Source organism: Petaurus breviceps, unplaced genomic scaffold (genome assembly GCF_028583685.1).
Source record: "Petaurus breviceps papuanus isolate PSGF00001 unplaced genomic scaffold, PetGlider_PUasm1.0 183, whole genome shotgun sequence".
NCBI lineage: Eukaryota > Metazoa > Chordata > Mammalia > Diprotodontia > Petauridae > Petaurus > Petaurus breviceps.
The window spans coordinates 21,818,703-21,845,161 of record NW_027185791.1 but is presented as its reverse complement, the minus strand read 5'-3'; the positions used below and the strand labels follow the sequence as shown (position 1 = coordinate 21,845,161).

The following is a 26,459-nucleotide window of genomic DNA, read 5'->3' as shown; positions in this document are numbered from 1 at the left end:
GTGCTTATTAAAAAAAGAAAGCCCCCATACAAGGATATCTGATCAGATGGCTGACTACTGAGGCTGGGGGAGGGGGAATAGGCGATGCCCAGCTGTCATTCTCAAAATGACAAGTTTCAAGCAGTCCCCACAGAAATGAGGAGCAGGGTGGGAGAAATGCCATCTAGATGCCCAACTGGCTTCTAAACATCCAAACAATTTGGGTACTGTATTCTAGCATGGAAAAAAAGTGTCTCTAAGGATTTAGGGAGGAGAAAACAGCTGGATATCACTTGAAGATTGACTTCAGAAAGTATTCCTCATAATGCTGAGAGGAAACAGAAGGCAGCATTTGTCAAATAAAACCTGGAAACTTTCAAGTCAGAAAAACTGTATACCAGCTTTTGGGAGGTGCCATTTTTTAGAGTAATGATCAAAGAATGCAACTGTTGTCACTGTTAATATTAGATTTCTAATTCATAAGGTATTAACACGACTTGTTTCAAAGGGGGAAAGTCACTTCATGTTAACATTTATTCACAGGAAACATTTATTGAGTTGAAAACAGGGTAGAGAAATCTGCTGCTGAGCATTTATCTATAGGGGATCATAGATAGTACAGTGTTACCACCACAGATTTATCAGTAAAATCACTGTTTAACATTAGGCATGTGACATATTTCAGAATCAGTTCACCTGGCATTTAAAAGCATTGTACCTGAAATTTTATCCAAAGTATAGAGTTATGAAACCTATTCACAACAAAATAGGATGATCTTTGAACAAAAATTGTGATCACTTTCAATGGCCTCACTTGTTACAGGTCACTGCTTTTTTTTTCCCTACCGAATCAAACCACACCACCAGTTTTCAAAGAATAAAGACATTTACCCCAACTCCAGTAAGTAGTTATTTCCTTGGAAATCAACTTGTGAACCTTTTCAAACAGACAAGAGAATTGGTTTAGCCTTAGTAACGAGCAACTAAATTTGTGTCAGTCAACAAGCATTTATTAAGCTATCACTTACATATGCACCAGACTCCATCTAGATCTGGGGCTCTTAAACTTAGTGTGTGATGGACCCCTCCTTAGAATAAAGTTTGTAAAAGAACAAACAATAAAATATATGTGATTACAAAGGAAACCAGTCACATTGAAAACAGTCATTAAAAAATCAGGGACCCAGGTAAAGTGCCTTGTCTAGGCTGCAGTTTTTTCATTCTTGTTTTAATCCAACCCATCCCCTTTAGTACTTCTGAATTCTTCTGTGACAAACTGAAAATGCTGTTGGGCTTCCAGATCACTTGGAGTTTATTGAATAAACTATTTTAGGAAACAGGAAGACCTGACAGCATCCAATCGTATGCCTCCTGGGAAACTTTGCCTCTTTAGTGTTGTAAAAAGAAAAACATCACCACCGGCCCTAGAAATAGGTTGGCAAGTGACAGATCTGTTTTCAAACCCCCATAGAGGCTAAAAAAAATTATGACAAACATATACAGCTAAATGTTTATTCCTCCCCACAGATTCATCCTCTGCTGCTACAATAAAGTAGTCAATAAAAATTTCCCTGCTTTCTGGGTTTTCTTTAGGAACTAGACAGTTCTCACAGTACTAGAAAATTCAAACCAAACCAAACCACCATATGCTTACAATTTTTGTCTACACACCCAGCTGGCCAGCATTTGTTACCAAAGTGCATGAAGAGGCTCAGAAACAACAGGCCCTTTGAAAACTACGCCCCTCTAAATTAAATTTGTTCTAAGGCTAAGGGCAAACAAGTATGCCATGTGAGACAAAACGACGTGACATGGTGCAGCATTTTAAGATTTGAAAAGCACACAGAATTTTGGCTAAATGTGAGGTCCAGTCAATCACCACATGTAACCTGCATGCAGAGAGATCTATCAGTTTACTCTGCTTTGCCCATTTCTTCTGAGACATGGCAAGGAGAAATAAGTTAATATTACAACTTAATGAATGTGAATACTCCTCCCACAAAAGAGATTTAACAGACAGGTTGAATATGACACTCATTCTTACTGGATTTCTTTTCACTTCAGCTTAGCAGTCTCATTTTATTGTGTGTTCACTAAAGGGAAGAAATAATACAAAATCTGCTGACACACCTTAGCGCTCTCAAATATGAATTGAATACCATGGGAATAAAAAATAGGTGATTTAGATGCCATTTAAAAACATTTGGAATTGAATTTTAATGTAGCTCCACACAGCTTTTTTGTTTCTTTATTAAAGAAAAGTTTGCTAATCTCTTCTTTTTACCTACATGTTGTTGAAGAACAGAGTGGGATGAAGTCGTTTCATTCACATTCTTCCCTGTTCTGAAGACACCACCAGTGAATCTGGCTGAATTTCACGAAAGGGAGCAGGATGGAGGAGGCAGCAGCAGATAAGAATGTTTCTCCCATTTTCTGTAGCAGCAGCTTGAAGTGGCTTTTTTGATCTTGGACTCTGGGAGGCAGCAGTAAGACTACACATGGCGGGAGCGAAGGCTATGGCGAGAATGCTAAACTTTGTCACTGCCCCCAACCAACCTATTTTCCCCTTTCTCATCTCTATTTCCTCCCCCCCCCCCTTTTTTTTTGCAGGCTTGATGGGCTATATCAGATATGTATTCATCAAACATAATTACTCTTCTTCAAGCCAGAGACTATGCAAACATTTTTATATGTGCTTCTGAGTGAGATCCAACATTATTGAAAACACCAGAGAACAAGGCACTGTTCAAAGCTACAGCCTGCCTGGCTTGGGTCTTTCCCTCCTGCCTGCCCAATCATCTCTGACCCCTTTAAAAATATGGCACATCATGAGGTAGTGACCAATATTTGCATAATAGAAAATTTAAAGTGTCTTTGAGGGCACAAACTTGAATGTTATCTTGCAAATGAAAGAAAACAAAAACATTCAGCAGACACCATAACATTTTCACACATAAGAAAAATCATTAATTCAAAATGTATTTTAAGTTTTTGGTCTCTGAAAATAACTATTACTGCTTAAATTTGTCCAAGTTATATATAATTTAATAATGAGGCAAAACAACCTCCAGTGTCTACAAGGCTCGATGTAGCCTGAAGAATGGACTATAATTTATAGCTTATATTACTCTTTAGTTTTGTGGAAAATTTCAATATATTCTCTATATACACATCTTAAACATCATTCTTGAACTTTATTTGAAATCCCTTGAGTATAACAAGATCATCATCCCTCACCTTCTTGCAGAAGGTTCTTAATGAATCCAGAACCTCACGCTTTAGGAATGTCTGGAATTGCACCTACCTCAAACTCCCAAACCAAAAAAGTGCAACAAGTTCACACTATAAGGGGAAAAAAGCAACTTCTATTGTTTTCATAGATTGAGACGATCCCTCTTCCCCATAGTAAGGAAAGTCTTTTTTTTTTCCCAACAGCTGTGCCAAAGCTACTTTATGAAGCTGTTAAAAGAGGGCTCTTTCAAGCTAAAGCAGGAAAGTCTTCAGGGTCATCTGGGTTTGGAGCGATGATTTGTGTCTATAAAAGAAAAGAAATGTCTTAAAATGAGCATGTTGAAGATCTTTAACTTAACCAAGGGGAACTCATAAGAGAACAGAATCTCTAAAACAATCTTGGAAGACATGTAAGATGTCTGTCAATAACATTTATTCAGAGTACACACCAAAGAAATAAGATGATCTACTTTCATGTAGGGCAGCTAGGAGGCACAGTGAGTAAAGCGCCGGCTCTGGAGTCAGGAGGACCTGGGTTCAGATCCGGCCTCAAGACACTTAACACCCCCCCAAGAAAAAAACAAAACAAAACTAGCCCTGTAACCTTGGGCAAGTTACTTAACCCCAATTGCCCTCCAAAAGGCTAAAAAAAAAAAAGTACTTCAACTGAAAGTACATAGCATATACACACAACACAAAGAACTTTTACAAAGTAGCATAAAGGTATAAATAAATATAAGATCAGTACTCAATAAAGAGTAGGGCAAGTTCTCCACAAGTATGACTTCAATTCTATCAGCTGAACGGGAAAGGGCAGGGGGAAGGTAGAAGAAAGCGAGTGGAGGAGAAGTTTAGAGCCCCAGATTCCAAGGCTTACTCTGCCTCCAGACAGTTATGTGTCTCTGAACACAACAAAATCATAGACAAAGGAATCCGTAACAATGAAAGACATCAGAATTGTGATCAATGCAGTGACCATTTTTAACTTTCGATCCTCAAAACCCTGAGACATTTTATGTGTTGCTGCTTCTTAAAGTGAGACTCCCATTGGGAGAGACAGTGATTCCTCCCTGTTGCATGCCACCATATGAGAGGCAGAGTTGGTGCAAAAGCTTGGGGGAGCAGAGACCTTTCTCTTGCTGCTTTGAGAGGACACATGGTTCCAAACCCTCCAGACCCCTCTTTGGAGAAAAAGAGAGAGAAAGAAAATACTTTGGGAAATCAGGGATACATTCAAGGGCCAGCTCCTTCACACATGGCTGCAGCTTTCCAAAATATTTTGTGCATGTGTTTGTATGTTTTACACCAAAGAGGGCTTGGAACCACATGTGTCATGTCTCTCTAGAAAGGAAGGATAGAAAAAAATTCTCTTCTCCCAAACTCTCCCATCAATTCTGCTCCCCCACCCCGTATTTGAATAATTATTCTTTCCACCAAGAAGAGAGTCTCACACTTTTTGCTTTTTAAGCAATTCTTAAAACACCCAGTGTTTTGGTAGAAAATAGGTGTGGGATGTGGCATTCACTGTTAGATATGGTCACTGTTTTTGTTCATTTATACATGTCTGTGTTCTAAGAGTACTCTGTGAAAGTCATTAGAAGTAACAGCAATGTTTTAAAAAGCATCAATAAAACATTTATTTTTAAAGAAAGAATTCCAAGACAACAGCAGGAGGGATAAAAATTAGGGAAGTAAATTAAAGAAAAATAAGAAGCTCTCAAGAAAACATTCTGGCAACAAAGGTGAGATTGATTTGGATAAGGAAGATGGTCTGGGAATGGTCTAGGAAGTACTTGTCATCTCTAATTGACTCAAATTTTAAAAGAACACCTATAAAGAGAAAGGGCAACTGAGAATGACTATAAGAGTTTGGGGAAATTCTATTAAAAAGTCAGGAAAAATAAATGGGGGAAGGGGAAGTAGGATGTAGGGAAATAAGGTTAGTTTCTGAAGCAGGTTTCTCAAAAAAAAGACCTCAAACATGTTTGAGTCAAATTTATAAACTGAGAGAGAACTGAGAATGGAGTCTAATTTATAAAAATAAAAGCTATTCCCCAACTGATAAATGATCAAAAGACATGATCAGTTTTCAGATAAAGTAATCAAAGCTATCCATAGCCACATCAAAAAATACTAACTCACTATTGATTAGAGAAATGCAAATTAATACAATTCTGAGGTACTATGTCATCCCTATTAAATTGGCTAATAGGACAAAAAAAGGAAATGACAAATGTTGGAGGGGATGTGGAAAAAATGAGACTTTAATGCACTGTTGGTGGACTAAGTTACAACATGACTATTGTGGATATGTTTTGCATGACTACACATGTATAACCTATATTGTCTGCTCAATGAGGTGGGATGGGGAAGGAGGAAAAGAGAGAAGTTGGAACTCAAAGTTTTTAAAATGAATGTGAAATACTAAATAAAAAAATAAAAAGTTAGGAAAATACAAGATCAGGATAAACTTGGGACTGCTATAAATACTACAAGATGGTAGAGATAACTATATTGGGAACAAGAATAAGGCCTGCATTTCAGCTGTGAGGGACCTCCAAGGTAATCTGGTCCTAAAGTGGTAAGGTAAAGGTAATAAAGTAATTTGCTCAACAACACACTGATGGTTTTCTGAATCTGAATCCAGTACGACAGGACTTTCTGATTAGCATGGATAGGACTGCGGGGTTATTTTTATTTGCTTTTTTGCTTTTCTTTGAATTCCTAGCACTTGGTACGATACTTGGCACATTAGTGCTTAATGTTTGACGACTTCATTTGACTTGAAAAGATAAAACTAAAGTCTTATTTTACTTTTTGTTTCCCCTATTCAAGAAGAACACAAAAATCACCAACAGGTAATAAGAACCCAAGGGAAGAGAAAATTATCTCACTTAAAACATCAATAAACAAACTTTATTGGGTAGCGCCCCGGTACCCTCAATGAGTTCAATTCATCTGGGCCCAAACTACAAGTTATAAGTGCTAAACTTTGATTGGTAGTCTCTGAGTTATTATGGCAAAATAAAGAGGTGCCACAGTACTGGTAAATGAAATGGGAAACACATTAAATGTCAAGAGGATGGAATATTTCAAATGATAGCAAGAGAACTTGACAATGAAACCTAATTAAATTCTAAGATGTGGTGCTATAAAAGAAAGAAAGAGAAGAGGAAATTCTTTTCAGTACCAAATCTGGGAATCAGAAGACTATTCAGTACAACTTATAGCCAACCAGGAAAGCTCTTCTCTACATTCTCTACAAGTAATCCTTCAGAAAGATGGCGTGCTGATCTAAATCACAGGCACCACAAAACTAAAACAAAACAGACAATAGAGGGCAGAGGATTATGAGTAACAGGCAAGAATCTGAAGGTCCTGGGGACGCAAGCTGTGTTTTTATCGCTGCTGCCAATCAAAGATGAGAGTTGATAATTCTAAACAAGCAACAAAACAATAAATCAAGCCATGTCTTGTAGCATGTGTATATTTCTAAGGTATAAATGCCCACACTGAAAGTTTAACAATCCTCTCATGAACCAGTTCAATCTGGCACTAGCACAACCCTAATATGTCAAAGGAAAACAGGGTGAGAGGACTTGTAATTATGTCATCACAGGAAAAACGGAAGGAATTGGGGATGGCTGAATTATATGGAAAAGAGACTGTTGAGGAAAGACTGAGGGAGAAAGCATGATAGTTATTCGACTTATTTTTGCAGCTCCAGAAGACAAAAAATGAGGCTTATTGGTTGGACAAACTGAATAAAGATCATGTGTTTCTAAGGTTATTTATACATTTATTCACATTAGAATTAAATATAAAAAGTTCATTTTAAGTTTTAAGAAGACTTTATAACAACCAGGGCTTCATTCCAAGGTAAAATTAGATCGTTAGGGAGGTAGGTAGTCACCTAGCCAATGAGTATTATCCAAGCAGGTTCGTGAAGTGATTTAGTGGTGTGATAGAGAATTCTGGGACTAAGTGGGAAGTCAGGCTTGCTGATCATTAACTAAACCTCATGTAACTCTAAAATTAAGAATTATTTAGTACTGAAACAGAATGTCTTGTCAAAGGAAGCATTTTTCCTTTCCCTCCAGATTTCTTTTCTCATTTGGACAACATTCTGATTTCTAATTAGGACCATATGATTACTTTTAATATTTGTCACCTTCTTTTACTCAACATTGACAATAACTATATATTTTGTAATGCTAGAACTAATATATCAGTTAATATAGTCAAAAACCAGTTAAAATTCATAAATTGTACTGTAAGATGCCCACAAGGTGGCACTATAACATAATGAGAAGTATTAACCATCGGACCAGTCTATGTATCAGAAAGGCTATCCCAGCTAACACGATTTGCTATCAAGCTTGAGGTTTTTGCTCTGTCTGAGAAAGGATGAGTTTTGCTTGTTCTTTAAGAGTTCTGGGGCTCCCTATGACCATGCCTGAGATCATCATCAGGCACAAGAAAATACAGGTTGAACCACACCTCTCAGCAATCAATACCAGGATATCAAGGTGCCTTCTTTTTATACACTGGAACATCAGACAATTATGAAAGAAAGAAAAGACGTAAACTGTAAGAGAGCTTAGAGATATTAAAGGTTGGATTCATCATCAATTTAACTAAGTAGTTGAGCTATACAAAAAAGTGAAATACTTTTTTTTAGCTTTACAAAATAATTTAGTACTTCTTTAATAAATTAAACACTCACCACAATTTCTGGTCTGGATCCAGATCCTTCCACCCTCCTGATTCTTCCCCGGCCTCGTGCACCACCTCTGCTTCCACGCCCAGGCCGAGGCAGATTACCAAAGTTAATCTCCAGCTGGGAGGTGATGTCATTGGCCGCTTTTCTGAAAACATGGGTGTCATCCTCATAGTCGTCTTTGATCATCTGGAAGGCAGTCATTTTATTATACGTAAGCAAATCTCCAAGGGCCCTTCCAGGCCTGCCACTGTATGGTTCTAACAGGCATCTAAGCTATGGTAAACCATGCAGAGCCGCTATGTGTATGTGTGTGTACATGTATGTGTGTGCGGGCGCACATATACACACCAGAATTTGGTAGATACTGTATTTTATCTTGAAGTATCAAAGGCTAAAAGGTTTACACTTTGAATTGATCTAGTCCTGTCACTAAGCAAAACAAAAATTATATTTTCATTAGATTTTCAAATAAATGTGTCTGTAGTTTTCACCATTATACCCTCTTGAATCCCTTATATTACTACTTTGATTAATAACCGGATTACAATATAATGCTTATAGTGAATCCTCTGTCTTCTCCCAGTCTACTATTCTGAAATATGGCGACATCAGCATCCGCTAAGATGAATGTTTAAATCTCCAAAGCACATTTTGATTGTCTAAATCTTTCCATTCAGATCTTAAGAGATGTTTTTTGAAGTTATTTCCTAATTGTTCATAAATGTTGCTTTAAGCATACGCTACAAATCTAATATATATTATTCTATGAACTTACTTTAAGAACATTTATTTAATAAACACGTAATACTGAATGACATTTTATGGTATACTATCCTTGTCACGCAAGAGTTGCGGTCAATAGAAAAGAACCTGATGGGGTCATTTTTTAATATCACCAGCTTGTTTCCCTAATTAGCTATTTTTGTTCCATCCTTTCCATCACAAAGATCTCTCTTCTACACGAGCACACGTACTCACACGTGGGCACACACACACAGAGGCAAAACCCCACCTTTTCCATTGTCGGTTATTGTTGTCCCATCCAATGCCAACCGGTCTTTCCCCCATTTGACTTTTCCTCGCACTACGGCTGATAGAAAAGCCCTTTTTGTTGTACTTAGCTTTCCTCGTAAGCGTCTGTTCATTCCAAATTTTAATTTCCTCATCTGAGCTTTAGCACACCTAACTATTCCTATGCTCCTCGGTCTTACGCTTTGTGTTCATCTTCAGTTATTTGCTCTTCATTCTGTCTTCTGCACACTTAAAAAAATTTAGTTGAAGAGTTCCCTCTACTCTCACTTTGGTCTCTTTTGTCAAGTTCTCTATTCTCATCAGAATTTTTTTCCTCTAAATCCACAGGATCAGGCCTGTCTTCCTCTAACCCTCTGATACATGAGCTCACATCATCTAGAGCCATGTCAGACAGTGCCTGGCTTTCCTCTCCTCTATCATAAATGCTAACAAGGCACAGATATTCTCCCTCTCCTCCCCACCCCAGTTGCCTTCATCTCCACTCCAGCAATCAGTTCTTCTTGTTGGAGAGAATCAGATCCAGAAGAGAAGTTCTTTTCCTTGGTCCCTCCGCCTTTTGAAAGACTAAAGTGAGGCAAATCAAGAAATTTTTAGGGGTGGCCAGGTGGCACAGTGAGTAAGAGCGCCGGCCCGGAGTTGGGAGACCCGGGATCGGTTTTGGCCTCAGATACTTGGTATTTTCACAAAAGTAACCTTGAGCAAGTTACTTAACCCCAATTACTTTAAAAAAAAAAAAAGAAATTTTTAGCTGCTGTTTTTGGAAGTGAGAGAGCTCTAGCAGGCACCTGGATTACCCAAGTCCCCCTGATTTAAACTCTAACATGTCAGGCTTATGCTCTTTTACCCTCTTTCTGTCCTAGAGATGTGTAACATCTGTCCAGATGACAGCACTGCTCCTGCTGGCCACTGCTGACCCTCAGTCTAATGCACTTCACTGTGCTTCTCCCAGCTGGTTCCTAAGCTTACTTGTATGAGCATGTATTCTTAATACGTAATGCTATTCCATACGATGCACTTAGACCCCTTATCCGTCCTGTTTCTTTTGCTTAAGATTTACAGATGCAGAATCAAATTCCGGACACGAGTCTCATGTCCCCCATTATGCCTCAGTGATATCTAAAATGTACAATTCGCATTTCTACATTAAGGATCCCTAGCTCACCTTGCTTTTTTCACATCTTCAATCATATGACATTGGGTCAGATTAAGGAGAAATAACTTCTAAAATAGTATTTATTTTTGACTGTTACCTAACATATTATATTCTAAAAACATTTTTTAACTTAGATGAAATTTTAATTTCTCATGTCCCCAAACAAAAAGGATTTAAGAAACTGAATGGCAAGACAAACATCTAGCAATAAAACCATTGACCTTTTTTTTAAAACCTATCTTGCCTTAAATTAAGCACACCAAAATTGACTCTGACATGGCAGTATAGTATTCTGTAGACTACCAAATTCAGTTGTGTCACTGACTACACATCAAAAGACTTCACAATGAGCACTATACAATTTTTACATTTCTCATTAATATGCAAATGTATTAAGTTGTGCCATTTTCAGCACTTTGTGAATGGGCAATAAAGTATATCATAAAAACTTTTTGAAGCAATATTTATTTACCTGACCTGAGGAGATGAGGAGTAATAAGTATTTAGGGGGAAAATCTAAAACTGTTTTTTCCTCTTAGTGTCCTTTGTAAATTGAAAGTTTCTTTTTGAGTTTAGGATATCTCTACATTTGACCCTTAACTTTTCTTGAAAGTAAAGAATGAGGGGCGGCCAGGTGGCTGAGCGAGTAAGAGCACAGGCTCCAGTGTCAGGATGACCTGGGGATCAAATCCCGGGCTCAGACACTTAGCACCACACCCAGAAACAACTGGCCGTGTAACCTTGAGCAAGTTACTTAACCCAGATTGCTTTAAAAAAAAAAAAAAGTAAAGAATGTAGGGAGATTACCATAGCTGGTTTTTGTTGCTGACTAGGCAAGAGTCCTCATCACGTAATCCCTGAGGACTAAAGTTTGCTCCGCTTAATAGCCTGCAGATAGTATTGAATTTATTACAGTTTAGACAAAGTTTCAAGATACATTTAGCCAAAATTTAGTTGTGTGCCCTTCTGCATCACATGAAAATTGATATTAGTTAGAAATTGGTCAATATAAAAATGAATTGAAATTAAAAGCTTTATATAAAGCATAGTTAGGATACTAAGAACTGCTCCAACTATAATAATTCACATTTATATAAACACTTGAAGGTTTGCAAAGCACTTCCCCCACAACAGTCTTGTGAGCTAAGTAGTACATATACCACCCCTCTTTTCGAGGTAAGAAAATAGAGCCTCTAAGGGGATAAGTGACTTGCCCATGCACGTACCAGTAAATGAGACAGGATTCAAACCCTGGGCTCCTGACTCCAAGGCCAGCACTCTATTTAAATTCTCAAATGGGTTGGGTTAGTCTCAAATTTTTAAATCCAGCACTTTCTAATACTGAGACTTGCCCTTTTATCAACCATGCTATATTGTCTTTCATGTAACAAAAAAATGGTTATTAAAGTGATTGGAAAGCAACAAACTGGCAACTTACTATTATTATTCTCAGGTGGCATAACAGTCCTAAAAGATCTTCTAAGGAGTCTGGCATCATGGTCCAAGACTTAAATCAGCAGCCGGTTACGTATAGAACACCCCAATAGGAAACACAGAAGGCAGCAACAAACAATCTTTTCCCTACATCATACTTTGATTCAATAAATTCTCCTTATTAGCATAATTCTGTTTGACTCTAGCCAGTATCTAGATCTTTATGCAAATAAGCATATTATACTGCTGTTTGAATACTATTATCAGTTCTTTAAGAGATCCACACCAAACAGAATCTTTAATAAAAGAGAGGAGATACTAAAGAGATAAAACTAGAAAGAAAAATTTGCACACATTTCTAAGATATGATGAAACAAATTTGTAACCAAAGTTTACTCTGACGACAACTGAAAAGTACAAGGTTAGTTAATTTACTTTGTAATATCCTGTGAGTTGGAGGGTCAATGATTTGGAGCTTTAATTCAGTTCTGACATCACAGGCGACAAGCTGTTCGGATCAGTTCAGAGGGGGCTTATATACAGCCATAACATTTCTTTTGCCTTAATGTGTCACTATACTTCTAATTCTATGCTAATATTACTGTGGTTTTAAAAATTAATGTGTTTCTAAGGGTAATATAATCACATAATTAAAGAATAAATAAATGAAGAGATTAAACTACATAATCTGTAATTTTGGTATTCTAGTAAATAGTATAAAGTTCTAGATTCTAGTTCACATTTTTAATTAAGGACAATTCAAATAAGATTCATTTAGCATACAGTATTTATGAAAAAAAGGCAATTAAATAAACTTGTTTTATGACATCCTAAAATGTTTTTAAAATTTAAGTGATTATGCTTATGCATGTATACAACTCAGATTTCAGTGGAAAATATAGCTTTCTACTTTGAATGATGTGTTATTTTTAAAGAATAATGAAGATACAATGACATTCACTATGTCTCTATCATTTCTTATTATCTGTAAGAATTTTATTTAATTATATTAACCAAGCTTGACTGGCAGACCATGAGCATAGACAATATATACAGTGTCAGACTTAGTTGATTACTTTTGATGAATTAATTTTTTCCCCCTCTCTTTTATTCTTTGTTACACAAGGGATGGCTTTGGTGTACAGGAATGGGGAGAAATATGGGATAATAAACTTAGAACAGGAAGGAATCTGAGCAATCCTCTAGTCTAGCCCCCTTATTTTAGAGATCTAAAAATTAAATGACTTGCCCAATGTCAAAGAGTTGATAAATATCAAAGGTGGAATTTGAAACTAGATCCACTGACTCCAACTGATGTCAATAAAAAAATTTTTTAAAGAATTTATAAATGATTTTTAAAAGGAGGTAATTTCTCCCAGTATGAGAAAAATTAGAAGTGTGTCTAAAAGGCAATGCTTACGTCATCTCTATATTTTGACTTGTGGATCACCACTGCTTTGGAAGGAACAGTGGACTCAGGCTTCCGGATGTTGAATTCAGGCTTTGGTCTATTTTGCTCCTGGAGGTTTTTCCATTCGTCTAAGGTCATTTCTTGAACTTGAGATTCTTCTACTAGCTCCCCAACTTCAGCAACTCTAAGAAAGCATAATTGGAAAGATGAAATTAGCTAGTGATATCACAATGTATTTCATATGCTACTCACCACACAAACACTATGCATAAACTAATGTAAAGGAAAACATTTAATTACACTCTCCCATTGTGTTTTTGTTTTTCATGGCCTCTCACCACAGTTACTATATTTCACCTTCAGGGGTTATCAAGAAGATAAATATAGCATGAACTCCATGACAATAACGTCACAAGTACCCATTCTCCTGGAGGATTGCATAAAATGCCCAGAGAAATAAAGTGAAGGATGGCTTATCAAGAGAAGCCTTTCTCTTTTTTCTTGTCTTTTTTTTTGGAGGGAGGAAGGCAGGGCAATTGAGGTTAAGTGACTTGGTCAAGGTCACACAGCTAGTAAGTTGTTGTGTCTGAGGCCAGTTTTGAATTCAGGTCCTCCTGACTCCAGGGATGGTGCTCTATTCACTGCATCACCTAACAGCCCCAAGAAAGAAGCCTTTCATCAAAAAAAAAAAATTTAACCAAATATTTGAAATAGAAACTGTACCTAAAATGTGCACTTTTTTTAAGATTCTGTTAAGGATGATATAGTATGTTTTTAAAGGCCTTTCTTACAGGAAAAAACGTACTAAATAGAAGGAAGAGTCTGCAAAAATAAGAAACTAATGGGAAACTTCACAGACTATACTAAGAAGGTTTACTTCTGCATAAAAAGCATTACTTTAAATACTAAGAGCTTTTCTAATACTAAAATTTTATGATTTTCTGTTATTTTTAGGTCTAGAGATTAGGGATAATACGGCAGGAATTCCCACCACTCTGTAAGGCTGAATGATTTGAAGGCTTTTAAACCCAGCAGAGTGCAGACTGAAGCATGCTTTTTTTTACTTTCTTGATTTTTCTTCCTTCTTTTGGCTCCCTCCCCCCCAACATGGCTAATATAGAGATGTTTTGCATGACTTCCCATGTATAACTGATATCATGTTGCTTGCCTTCTCAATGGGTGGGGTAGGAGCAGGTAGGAGAGAGAAAATTTGGAACTCAAAAAAAAATTTAAATGAATGTGAAAGATAAAAAATTAAATGAAAATTAAAAAGAAAAATCAAAAGCAGAAGTTCAAAGGCAGGAAAGTATAGGAATAAAATAAATGAGAGAAGTCTCACCACTAAGGATGTTAACAGCACACATTCTAGAAGGCAAGCAAGAAGACAAAACATTGACATTGTCAAAGAACAATAACGTTAATTAAAGAATTAATCTCACAAAACAATTAAAAAATGTGTTTATCTAAGAATGTTTACACAAACAATAAAACACTAGTTAATAAAAATCACTAATTTTTCAACTAGACATCAAACAAAAAAGAAAAAAATCTACTAAAGTGTTTAAAAATAAGAATCCTACCTACAAATTATTTGGACACAACAAAAGATCCTGAATTGGAAGTGCCGAGTGGGTAGAAAACCAATAAAATGAAGAATGTTAAGTCACATGCAGAGTCATGTTCAAATGGATGCAGTGCTTTCCCTCAGATCACTAACCTAGTACAGTACCTTCTCATTCTTCCTCACTCAGAAACACATGCTTCCAAAGACTTCCCTCTTCTATACTCGATTTTTCTTGCTTGCTTTGACAAGAGATGCATAGTGAGGTACAATATTGCCAGGGGATGATTGGGTAAAGATTATATATTTAGAATGCTTTGAAAGTAGGTCATGATTTCAAAAGCAACTCAGTAGTAAGACCAAAAACTGCCAAAATGATGGTTCTTCTGTAATAGTTTTAAGAATTGTTCAGTTGATATAACAGTAAAGAGAATCCTTATTAGAAGCTTTGGCAATGACCTGATGTTCAGGAGGAATGAATATATATATATATACATATATATATTTTTTTGCAGGGCAATTGGGGTTAAGTGACTTGCCCAAGGTCACATGGCTACTTTTTGTGTTAAGTGTCTGAGGCCGCATTTGAACTCAGGTCTTCCTGACTCCAGGGCCAGTGCTCTATTCACTGTGCCACCTAGCTGCCCCAGAATGAATATGTATTAATCAACTTCAGGTCAGAAATATATTGTTACTAATACTAATATCACAACTATACCACTCTAAATTTATGGAAGAACAAACAAGAGATTCTATTTTGGATCTGATTTTCATCAACAAGGATTAAATGATTGCTATGGATGGAATAACAGGAATTTGGGGGCAAATGGCCATTTCATCTTAGAATTCCTAACAACAGAAAAAGAGAGAGAGAGAGGACTGGGCAGTCTTGGATATATGCTTTAGATCTGAAGAAAGCAGATTTCAAAATATGCCAAGAAATGATATGCCACATTGATACAACAGACTAAAAATCCAACCATAAACAGAAAAACTGGAGGGGGTGGCTAGGTGGCTCAGTGAGTAGAGCACTGGCCCTGGAGTCAAGAGGACCTGAGTTCAAATCCTGCCTCAGACACTTAACACAAAAACTAGCCATGTGACCTTAGGCAAGTTACTTAACCCCAGCTGCCCTCCAAAAAGCAAAAACAAAAAAACCCAGAAAAACTGGGAAGCAATTGTTCACACTGTAAAGAACTCTTTGGGAGTTTCTTTAAGTAAAATGAACCTGTCTGTTCATTTTTTTGTCTGCATTTTTTGCTTTTTTTTGGAGGGGGGAAGGCAAGGAAATAGAGGGTAAGTGACTTGACCAAGGTCACACAGCTAGTAAGTGTTAAGTGTCTGAGGCTAGGTTTGAACTCTGGTCCTCCTGACTCCAGGGCCGGTGGTCTATTCACTGCACCACCTAGCCGCCCTCAGGTGCATTTTAAATGATTGAATTTACACACGGAACTTTTCAGGAATATGTATGCTGCATAAAGTGAAGTATAAGCTATTAAACTGGATAGAAAATAAAGAATAAAAAACAAAGTAGTTCAGAACAAGAGAAACTTTTTTGAAAATATATTACAGAACAAAATAAAATAAGATTTTTGAAACTTTGGATTCTTCTTTTGAATTTAAACATTTTCTATTTCTCTCTGATTTTGTTTTTTAATGGTGGTGCTCCTAATTAAAAAGTCACTAGCATTTACAAATGCTAAAACTTTAAGGAGCTTTTTTTGTAACTGTGAAGTGCTTCAGCTACTATGAAGAGACATTTGGCTGTTTTGTGCTCAGAAAAGGACTAAAATGGAAGAGCAGCACTTGCTTTATGAGGCTGGGCTGCTTCTTCAAGAGAGCTTGCAGACCTGTTCTTCTTAGCCTCAGGTGTAAAAAGCCCCCCACCTTGGAGAGCTGGTTAGCAGAGGTTTTAAGCAAAATTCCCACTGCCCTGTAGGAATAGCTTGCAGACCTAGAGGCTTGTGAGGTAAATGCTGAGGCAAAGGAGTAGCTGCTTTATTAAATTGGTATCTTTAAATCTTGTTCTCCTGTTTTTTACTGCATTTAATGGTCACTGCATTTTAACATTAAGCCTGAATCAATGGGCTAGCTAAAGCTAGAGCTGGCCCCAAGGAGATAAAAGATAGGAGGAAAAAGGAAAACAGCACACACACACACACACACCACAACAATGCAAATGGAAAAAACAAAAAGAACTAAAAATTTAAAATGAAACAAACACAAATGGAATGGTCAAGCTTGGACCCGAAGAAGAGACATAAGAATGTCAGTACGCTATTCTTTCTTTGCTGAGGAGTCAGAGAGAGAAAATATTAAACCAGTATTTATTAAGCACCTCTTATGGACCAAGCATGGTGTTAGGAGTAAAAATACAAGGAAAACAATTCCTAGTTGAAAGGGGTTTGGGAGAAGATATGGGAGATAGCAGATTGGAGGAGGGGATATCCTGTGGGACTGCTATTTTGGGGCAGTGGGTAGGGGGAAAATGGGGAGAAAATTTGTAATTCAAAATCTGGCAGAAATGAATGATGTAAATCAGAAGTTAATAAAGCTTTTGAAAAATGAAAAAAAAAAACAATTCCCACTCTATAGGATCTTATGATGATACATATGCTGTTGGACTTGACTGATAGTTTTACTGAACTGTCTTACTGTTTTCTTTCATTTTTTTTTAAAAAACAATTGGGGTTAAGTAACTTGCTCAAGGTTACAAGGCCAGTTATTTCTGGGTGTGGTGCTGAGCATCTGAGCCCAGATTTGATCCCCAGGTCATCCTGACACTGGGGCCGGTGCTCTTACTCGCTGAGCCACCTGGCCGCCCCTATGTTTTCTTTCATTTTTAAAAGGGATAGATCTATTAAAGGGAGGGAGAAGGCATTGAGAAATGAAGATCATGTACAAACAAAATATACCAATAAAAACTAGTTTTTAAAAGTTATGCAGGGCTGGCCATGGTGGCAGATGCCTGTAATCTGCACTGCTGAGAAGGCTGAGGTTTGTGGATGAACTGAGTTCAGCAGTTCTGGATGTCTACACTACCTGCAGCTCCAATATGTTGTGCTGCTGGAGGCTACTATGCTTCCTAAGAGGAGATGAATCAGTCTAGATCAGAAACAGAGCAAGTCAAATGTCCTGTGCTGATCATGAGCGGGATCAGGTGCATGAGGGGGTACTACAACTCCAGCAGAGGGGGTGGAGGAGAGATAGAGAGAAAGGGAAGGGGCATGGGGAAGGAAAGACAGAGACAGAGAGAGCCTGGGTAAAAAAAAAACAAGCAGTAAGTTTCAAAGTGTAAACATTGTGAGAGAAAACAGACGTGATTGGAAAAGAAAAAGAAAAAACAACAGACATGGCTGGCCAACATTACTCTCCTCAACATAGCTGACAAAAGTGTATGCCTCCTATGAAAGAGGTCAATGTATTTGCATTCAAATGGGCAGCAAAATTTACAATAATAAAATGTCCAAATGCATTAAAGTATTCCATTCTGGAGAAAACAAAAGTATGTACATGCATACATATAAAAAAAAAAAAGAAAAATTAAAAAGGGGGGAAAAACCCTGAAGCAAAAACACAACAAATTATTTCTCCTAATATGTAATTAAAACAAATGCTCCATTAAAACATTCTTTTTTTTTCTCCTTATGGGTTAATTCCTTTCAAAAGAAGGCAAATTCTAATGAAACAATAAAGACACTGAAAGTTATTCTTCCTAATTTATAAACAAACATATCTCCAAAGTCTTGACCCCGAAACTACAGGTGATATGGAAATATAAAATAACAGATGGTATTATTTATTTAATACAACTGTGACTATATTAAATGTTACCAGGATGATTTCAAGCTGTATTTACGAGAGGAGTAAATAGAATTGCTTTAATCTTGATGCTTTTAATATTTTTTCCTTGAGCTGGGGGTTTGAATTTGGAATTTTGGAATTTGACTATGTTTCACATTCTCTTCTATTTTTTCATTATTCATATTTTGTTTAATCATTTCTTGATCTCTTATGATTTTTTTTAAAGCAATTGGGGTTAAGTGACTTGCTCAAGGTCACACAGCCAGTTATTTTGTGTGGGTGCCAGGTATCTGAGGCTGGAACCGATGCCCAGTCTCCCAACTCCGGGGCCGATGCTCTTATTGACTGCACCACCTGGCCGCCCCCTCTTATAATTTCAATGGCTTCACTTTGCCCAATTCTAATTTTCAAGGTGTTATTTTCTTCCTTAAGATTCTAGATCTCCCTTTCTAATTGGTTAACTTTCCTTTCTTACCCTTCTTGTTTTTCTTGGATTATTCTTTTCTTTTTTAGTTCTTCCTCCATCTCTATCATTTGATTTTTGAAGTCTTTTTTAAGATCGTCTATGAATTCTTTTTGGACAGGTGTCCATTTGACATCACTCTTTGGGGGTTTCTTTACTTCAATATCTTCTGTGAAGATGAACCCTGGTCATCTCTCTTCCCATGATAGGTTTGGGTGGTTGTTTTCTTTCTCTTTCCCCTGTGCATTTTTTTGTGATAAGTATCTTAATTATTTGTAGTCACCTCTAGCCCTGGGGTATGGGAAATGGTGTCCCAGATCTTGAGCTCTTCCCTTTAGCCTGAAACCAAAGCCAAACTTCCAACCTCCTATAAGTGCCCACAGTCAGGGGCTTTCTGCCTCCCTGCTTCTGTACTCACCAGACACGTGCTGGTTCCTTCTCCCCCTGACGCTCTTTGCAGCACAGCTGGGTCTGGCATTCCTGGTCAGCAGGGGTTCCTTCAATCTTCCCAGACTCAAATGCCCAATTCTTCTCACTGTCCTGGGGGTAAAAGTTCTGGTGGCTGGGGCCAAGGCAACCTCTCAAACCAACTAACCCCAGGGCTTGCCACTTGTTGTTTAAGAGGCTTGGGGCTTGCTGTTACAACGGAACCTATCCTGGAGGTGTTTACTCTTCACAGGGACCAAACCTCATCCTGGGATTTTTCTTCTGATCTTCTCAAATTGTCCCAGAAGGACCCCAGTTATGCCCCTGTTCTTATTTATCTCTACCCACACTTTGTTCACCGTAAGATGCTATTTTTAACTCATTTGTGGGGGAAAATCTTGAGAGCTCAGAATTTTCGGACCTATTCTGCCATCTTCCCAGAATCCCCTGAAGAACTCCTTAAAAAACAGAACTGACCACATGGAAAAAGATATACGAAAAGTTCACTGAAGAAGAGACCTCCTTAAAAAGTAGAACTGGCCAAATTGAAAAGGAGGTACAAAAGCTCACCGAGAAAGTAATTCCTTAAAAATTAGAATCAGGCCAGTAGAAACTACTGACTTCACAAGACATCAAGAAACAATAAAACAATATCAAAAGAATGAAAAAATGAAAAGACAACATGAAATATTTCACTGGAAAAACAACTGACTGGGAAAATAGATCCAGAAAAGATTTAAGAATTATTAGACTACCTTAAAGTTATGATAAAAAAAAAAAGCCTAGCCATCATCTTTCAAGAAATTGTGAAGGAAAACTGCCCTGATATTCTAGAACCAGAGGGTAAAACAGAAATTGAAAGAATCCAACAATCACCTCTTAAAAGAGACCTCAAAATAAAAACTCCCAGGAATATTACAGCCAAATTCCAGACCTCCCATATCAAAGAGAAAATATTACAAACAATTCAAATATTGTGGTTCCATAGTCAGAATAACACAAGATTTAGTAGTTTCTATATTAAAGGACTGGAGGAATTCAAATGTTATTTTGGAGGGCAAAAGAGATAGGATTACAACCAAAAATTACCTAATAGCAAAACTAAGTATAATTCTTCAGGGGGAAAAAATACTTAGTGAAATAAATGACTTTCAAGTACTTCTGGTGAAAAGACACAGGCTGAATAAAAAAACTGATTTTCAAATACAAGACTCAAGAGAAGCCTGAAAAGGTAAACAGTAAAGAGAAAGCATAAGGGATTCAATAATTTTAGACCATTTTCTTTCCTACAAGGGAAGATGATATTTGTAACTTCTAACAACTTTCTATTAGGGCAGTTAGGAGTATTGTATAGACAGAAGGCATGGGTGTGTACTAAATATGACAGGAAAATATCTAAAAAAAAAGAATAAAGTTAAGGAGTAAGAAAGAATACACTAGGGAAAAAGGGAAAGGAAGGGGTGAATTATCCCACATAAAAGAAGTTCAAAAGAGCTTTTGCAGTAGAGAAGAAGATAGGGGAGGAGGGAGTACTTGAACCTCACTCTCATCAGAATTGGCTCAAAGAGGGAATAAAATGAACATTCAGTTGAGTATAGATATCTATCTTACCCTACAGGAAAGTAGGGGAAGAAAGGGCATAAGAAAATGGGAGAGGGCTGATAGAAGGGAGGGCAGATTAGGGGAGGTGGCAGTCAGAAGCAAAACACTTTTGAGGATGAAGAGGGTGAAAGGAAAAAGAGTTAGGAGAAATGTGGGGAAAATAAGATGGAGGGAAATACACAGCTCCTAATCAATCATAAAGGTGAAAAAAAATTTACAGCAAGCTACTCTGATAAAGGCCTCATTTCTTAAAATATAGAGAACTGAGTCAAATTTATAAAAATAAGAACTATTCCCCAATTGATAAAATGGTCAGATAATTTGAACAGGAAGTTTTCATACAAAGTAATCAAAGCTATCTATAGTCATATGAAAAAATGCTTTAAATCACTATTACTTACAGAAATGCAAATTAAAACAACACTGAGGTATGAGAAAGGAATTTACAATTTTCATGTTAATCAATATGTGTAATGAATATACTAATAATTTGATTTTCTCCGAAGTTGCCTCTCTGGTTTGGGAATCAGAGTTCACAAAGCAGCTTAAACTGATTAATCAAAACTCTGACAATGCTCACAATCACTGGACTTTAAGTGAAGTGAATCAAAGACTGTAGAACCTGTTCCTATCACAGAACTCTGGTTCTGTATTCTAGGAAAGGTGGTCATGACCCACGAAGACTTGACTTCAGAACTGTTGTATTGTGGGACTTGTAGGTTTAAATTATAAATTATTATTTATTATTTATAATCCACCTCCCTCCTTCCCTCCTTCCCCAGTTGTGATTTAAGTATGTAACATACTTTTGCTTGAGCTAAGGGAACATTCCTCATTCTAAAACTTATTAAACTACTTGACTGCTGATACTCCTGTCTCTGGACCTGCTTTGTGAGGCTCCAAGCATTCTCAGGTTAGAGAATTTTACTTGGCTCAGTAAAAATCCTGTTAACAGCCACCACCCTATAATTGTCAGATTGGCTAGTATGACAGAAAAGGAAAATGACAAATGTTGGAGAGATATAGGAAAATTGAGACAGTAATGTACTCAGAGTTGGTGGAATTGTAAATTGATTCAACTATTCTAGAGAACAACTTGAAGCTATGACCAAAGGGCTATAAAACTGCATACTTTGACCCAGCGTATACTGCTAGTAGATATGTATCTCAAAGAGCTAAAAAAGAAAAAGGAAAAGGACCTCTATGTGCAAAAATGTTTATAGCAGCTCTTTTACTGGTGGCAAAGAATTGGGAATTGAGGTGATACCCATTAACTGAAGAATTGCTGAACAAGTTGTGTTATATGATTGTCATGGAATACTGCTACCCTATAAGAAATGATGCACTGATGCAAAGTGAAATGAGCAGAACCAGAACTCTATACATAGAAACAGCAACACTATATAATGATTAACTGTGAATAAGTTTGTTGCTGTTGTTTTTTCTTTTTGGAGGGGGGAGGGCAGGGCAACTGGGGTTAAGTGACTTGCCAAGGTCACACGGCCAGTAAGTGTTAAGTGTCTGAGGCCAGATTTGAACTCAGGTCCTCCTGACTCCAGGTCTGGTACTCTAATCACTGTGCCACCTAGCCATTTTGAACAATACTATGATCTGAGACAATTCCAAAGGATTTATGATTAAAAAATGCTACCCATCTCTGAATGAAGATTGAGGCATATTCTTTTTTTAATTTCTTTGCTTTTTTTGTCTGTTTTACATCATAACTAATATGGAAATATTCTGCATGATTACAAATGTATAACCTATATCAATCAAATTGCTTGCCTTCTCAGTGAAAGGGAGGGAAGGAAGAAGAGAATTTGAAACTTAAAATATAAAAAAATGTTAAAAAATATTTTTACATGTAAATGGGAGGGAAATAAAATATTATATATATATTTTTAAAAGAAAAGCAGAATATCAAGTAATGTCAACAAAAGTGTATTAAGTGCCTACTGTGTCCCAGATATAGTGCTTGTTTAAAAGTAATATGAAAAAGCACAATGGAAGGGAGACTTCAAGGAGAATATTTAATAAGAGCTATTAGAAAAATGCTTAAATCAAAACAAATAAAAATGAAAAGACATACTCCTTGGGGCGGCTAGGTGGCACAGTGAATAGAGCACTGGCCCTGGAGTCAGGAGGACCTGAGTTCAAATCCAGCCTCAGATACAACACAAAATCTAGCCATGTGACCTTGGGCAAGTCACTTAACCCCAACTGCCCCCCCCCCCCCCCCAAAGACATATTCCTGAGAAAGATGTGGAAAATTTTCAATGCGGTTACAAGTCTGGCATAAGAAATAGATATAACAAGCTAAGGTTTTAAGGCAATGGTCACTATTTGTTCCAGAAAACAGATCATAAAATATCTCTCCCCTTTCAGTAGAAAGGAAGAAGCCTCTCTATGGATGCTGAATGTTGCACATGCCATGAGACATGCATGGTTGATGTCATGGTTTTGCTTAACTGATTTTCTTTAGAACAAGAAGAGTTTCTATGGGGCTAGGAAGAAGGTAGAAGGAAATTATGTATATCAGAAAATAACTGTGCATAAAAAACAAAAAGTATCAAAATAAGAGAGAAAATTAACATACCAGAATTAGCACAAAAGTTTGTCTAATTGGAGGTATGTGGTTTGGTCAATTTTTACCCCCTACCAATTTATGTTTCTATGAATATTGGTGATGATATTAGCAATGTGAATATTGACAATATTATTATAGCATTAATATTGATATTAACAATATTAAATGTCACAACTCAGTAGGCTCTTCTAAAAAACAAACTGTCTTGAACAAGACCACAAAATTTGGATTATAGAAAATCAACAAGTTCTAAATCTGCTGCTGCCATCTGCCTAAAAAGTGAGTAATACAAGGAACAGATTAAAAAAAAAAAAGCATATCAGCTACTTAGTCAATGCTGGTTCACAGGCAGAAATTTGAAGATTTGCAATATGGCCACCAGGCCTAGTCTTTGAAACATTCATGTGCTGTATCACCACATTTCTGAACCATCAATTGACCAATACTCTTGAAAGCATGCTCAAATCAAGAATACCCCAATGAAACATCATACTTGGTTAAAGATTCTCCTTCAGGTGCTACTCCTTGGTGCTCTTCTGTTTCTGCAGTCTCTTCCATGGGAGCAGTTTGCTCTAACTCACTGTAAAATAATAAAAATATAGTCATAATAAAATTGTTATTGTTATCCAGAAGTATGTATGTTTGTAGAAATGTGATGAATCAGAAATCCAGGTGACAGTTTTCAAATATCTTTTTTTCTGAATTTCTTAAGAAGCTGCTTTTAATTTTGCCATAATGTTATTACATCACTGGATATTTATACATCACCAAGGCAATTACCATTGAAAATCAAGAGGATCATTGAATTTCTTTGAACTCAAATATAAAGAATAAATTACTCTAAGATAACAAGTTGTAATCTGAGATTCTTTCCTGTACAAACAAAAATTAGACATTATAGCTACAGGAAATACTAAGATCTTTGATTATAGATATTCATGAAATTTTCTAAAGTAGAAAATGGCTAGAAATGATTTCCCATTCTACAACTGGATACACCAGTGTATTTTCAATTATAAAAATGAGCTACAATTGATTAGAATTTTAAAATATATAAATTCTATATAATACACACAAATATGTATAGATAATAATATATCCAACATAAATTTATATATAACATATTAAAGTTATATGTACATATATAACATATATAAACTATAACACTCTTGAGAAAAATCCATAGAAGAGAATAAAAGGAAGTAGTAACATGGCAGAAGATAAAACCAGAAAACAAATATATACAACAGATTATCCGTCAACCTCAAACGACTTGAGAACCACTAGTTAAACAAAGAGCACCTCTGAAACACAGATATCCCTATCACTTTTGCCCATACAGCATACAAATATGCATTTCTATACTCATGTGCTGCTAAACAGAGCAATATACTATAACTGTGTTGACTGAATTAAATCAACTGGGCCCTCAATGAAGGAAGAAAATCTTTTTACACTTCCCTAATCTACTTAAGAGCCACTTACCACAGTGGCTCTTCCAAATCTTTTCATCCCTCCTCAAACTTTCTGTGGCTCTCCTTCCCCCCATCATCTCAATTTAGAACCTTGCCTCACATTTCACTAAAATAAAATTGAGGGAATTTGCTAAGAGCTCCCTTCACTCCTTTGTTTATATCATATCGCTCAGCTGCCTTTCACCATTATCTGCTCCTTCACCCCATCTCTTGTGAAAAGAAGGCCTTTCTTACCAACGGAAACCCCTTTTTTGTGTACGAGGGATTGTATGTCATTTCATCTTCTCTAACAGACTGCCTCTCTATCATCACCAGCTCACTTATCTTCAGTCTCTCCCTGCTCTACAGCTGCTTCTCGACCTTCTAAAATATGTTCCCTCCCCCCATTACCATCAAAAAACCTTCACTGTTACCTTTAATTTTATATTTCTCTTCCCTTTTATGGTTAAACCTCCATTTCAAAAGGCCCCTCCATAATCAGTGCCTCCACTTTTCTCTCACTCTCTTAACTCTACAGTCAAATCCTGTGTTTGGAATTTAAAGCCCCTCATCACCTGGCCCTTCCTGACTTTTCCTTACTACCCCCTCCTCTCCCTGTATTTTATGATCTGTTAACACTGGCCTCCTTGCTAGTCTATCTCCTGACTCTTTCCACTTTCCCTGGCTGTCACTAAAACCTGGAATTCTCTCCTTAATATCTATATCCTGGCTTCTCTGGCCTCCTGTAAGTGTCAAATAAAATCCCACCTTTTGCAAAACAAACACCACCTATTCTGAGCCCCCTTAATGCTACTGCTTTCTCTCCAAGATTATTTTCAATTTATCTTATCTATATCATTGTATATAGTTGTTGAAAAGTTATCTCCTTCATTAGACTGTGACCTCCTTGAGAGCAGGACATGTCTTTTGTCTTTCTTTGTACTCCTGGCACTTAACACAGTGCCTGGTATGTAGTGGGCACTTAATAAAAATGCTTGTTGACTTGAAACAATGCTTGGTTCTTCACAACTCTAATTAGAACAGGCAGCAATGACTCTCTTACAACCAAAAATATTTTAAACTTTTGTAAACAATGTTCTGCCTTCCCCCTTAAATGTTCATCAATAATGTCATGACCATCACGGTCACTTCCCAAAGACACAGCCAGCCCCCACTAGAACATTCTCCACTCCCTTGTTAACAAAAAAATCAGTGAAAAAGAAGGAATCAGAATATAAACTGATCACATCTAAAAGTCTGTGCCTCATCCCACCCTTTAGAACTCACTACCTGTTATTTCCAGTCTTCGTAAGTCATGATTAGTCACTACACTGATGAGAGTTCTAAAATTTTTTAATGCTGTTTTCCTGCATAGTATTATGGTCGCTGTATAAATTATTCTCTTTCTACTTATTTCAGTCTGCATCAGTTCATATAACTCTTCCTAACTTCCTCTGAATTTTTCATACTTACCAGTTTTTACAATTCAGTTCTATTCCATTATACCCATGTGTCACAATTTCTTCAGTCATTTTCTATGCCACTACAAATACTTTCACACAAAGTGGGTTTTTCCTTCCAATTTTGATCTCTATAGAG

At 36.8% G+C, this 26,459-nt stretch overlaps 1 protein-coding gene across 1 annotated transcript in view; it reads right to left on the bottom strand.

Moving 5' to 3' along the window:
- Nucleotides 1-501: 501 nt before the first annotated feature.
- The window catches only part of HABP4 (hyaluronan binding protein 4), a 45,589-nt gene continuing 19,631 nt past the window's right edge, over nt 502-26,459 (bottom strand). The window contains exons 4-7 of the mRNA XM_069088025.1: nt 23,900-23,986; nt 12,973-13,147; nt 7,937-8,119; nt 502-3,514 (exon numbers count right to left, since the gene is read on the bottom strand). Coding sequence (XP_068944126.1) covers nt 3,458-3,514; nt 7,937-8,119; nt 12,973-13,147; nt 23,900-23,986 — 502 coding nt within the window. The 3' untranslated portion in view covers nt 502-3,457. The remainder of the gene's footprint in view (nt 3,515-7,936; nt 8,120-12,972; nt 13,148-23,899; nt 23,987-26,459) is intronic.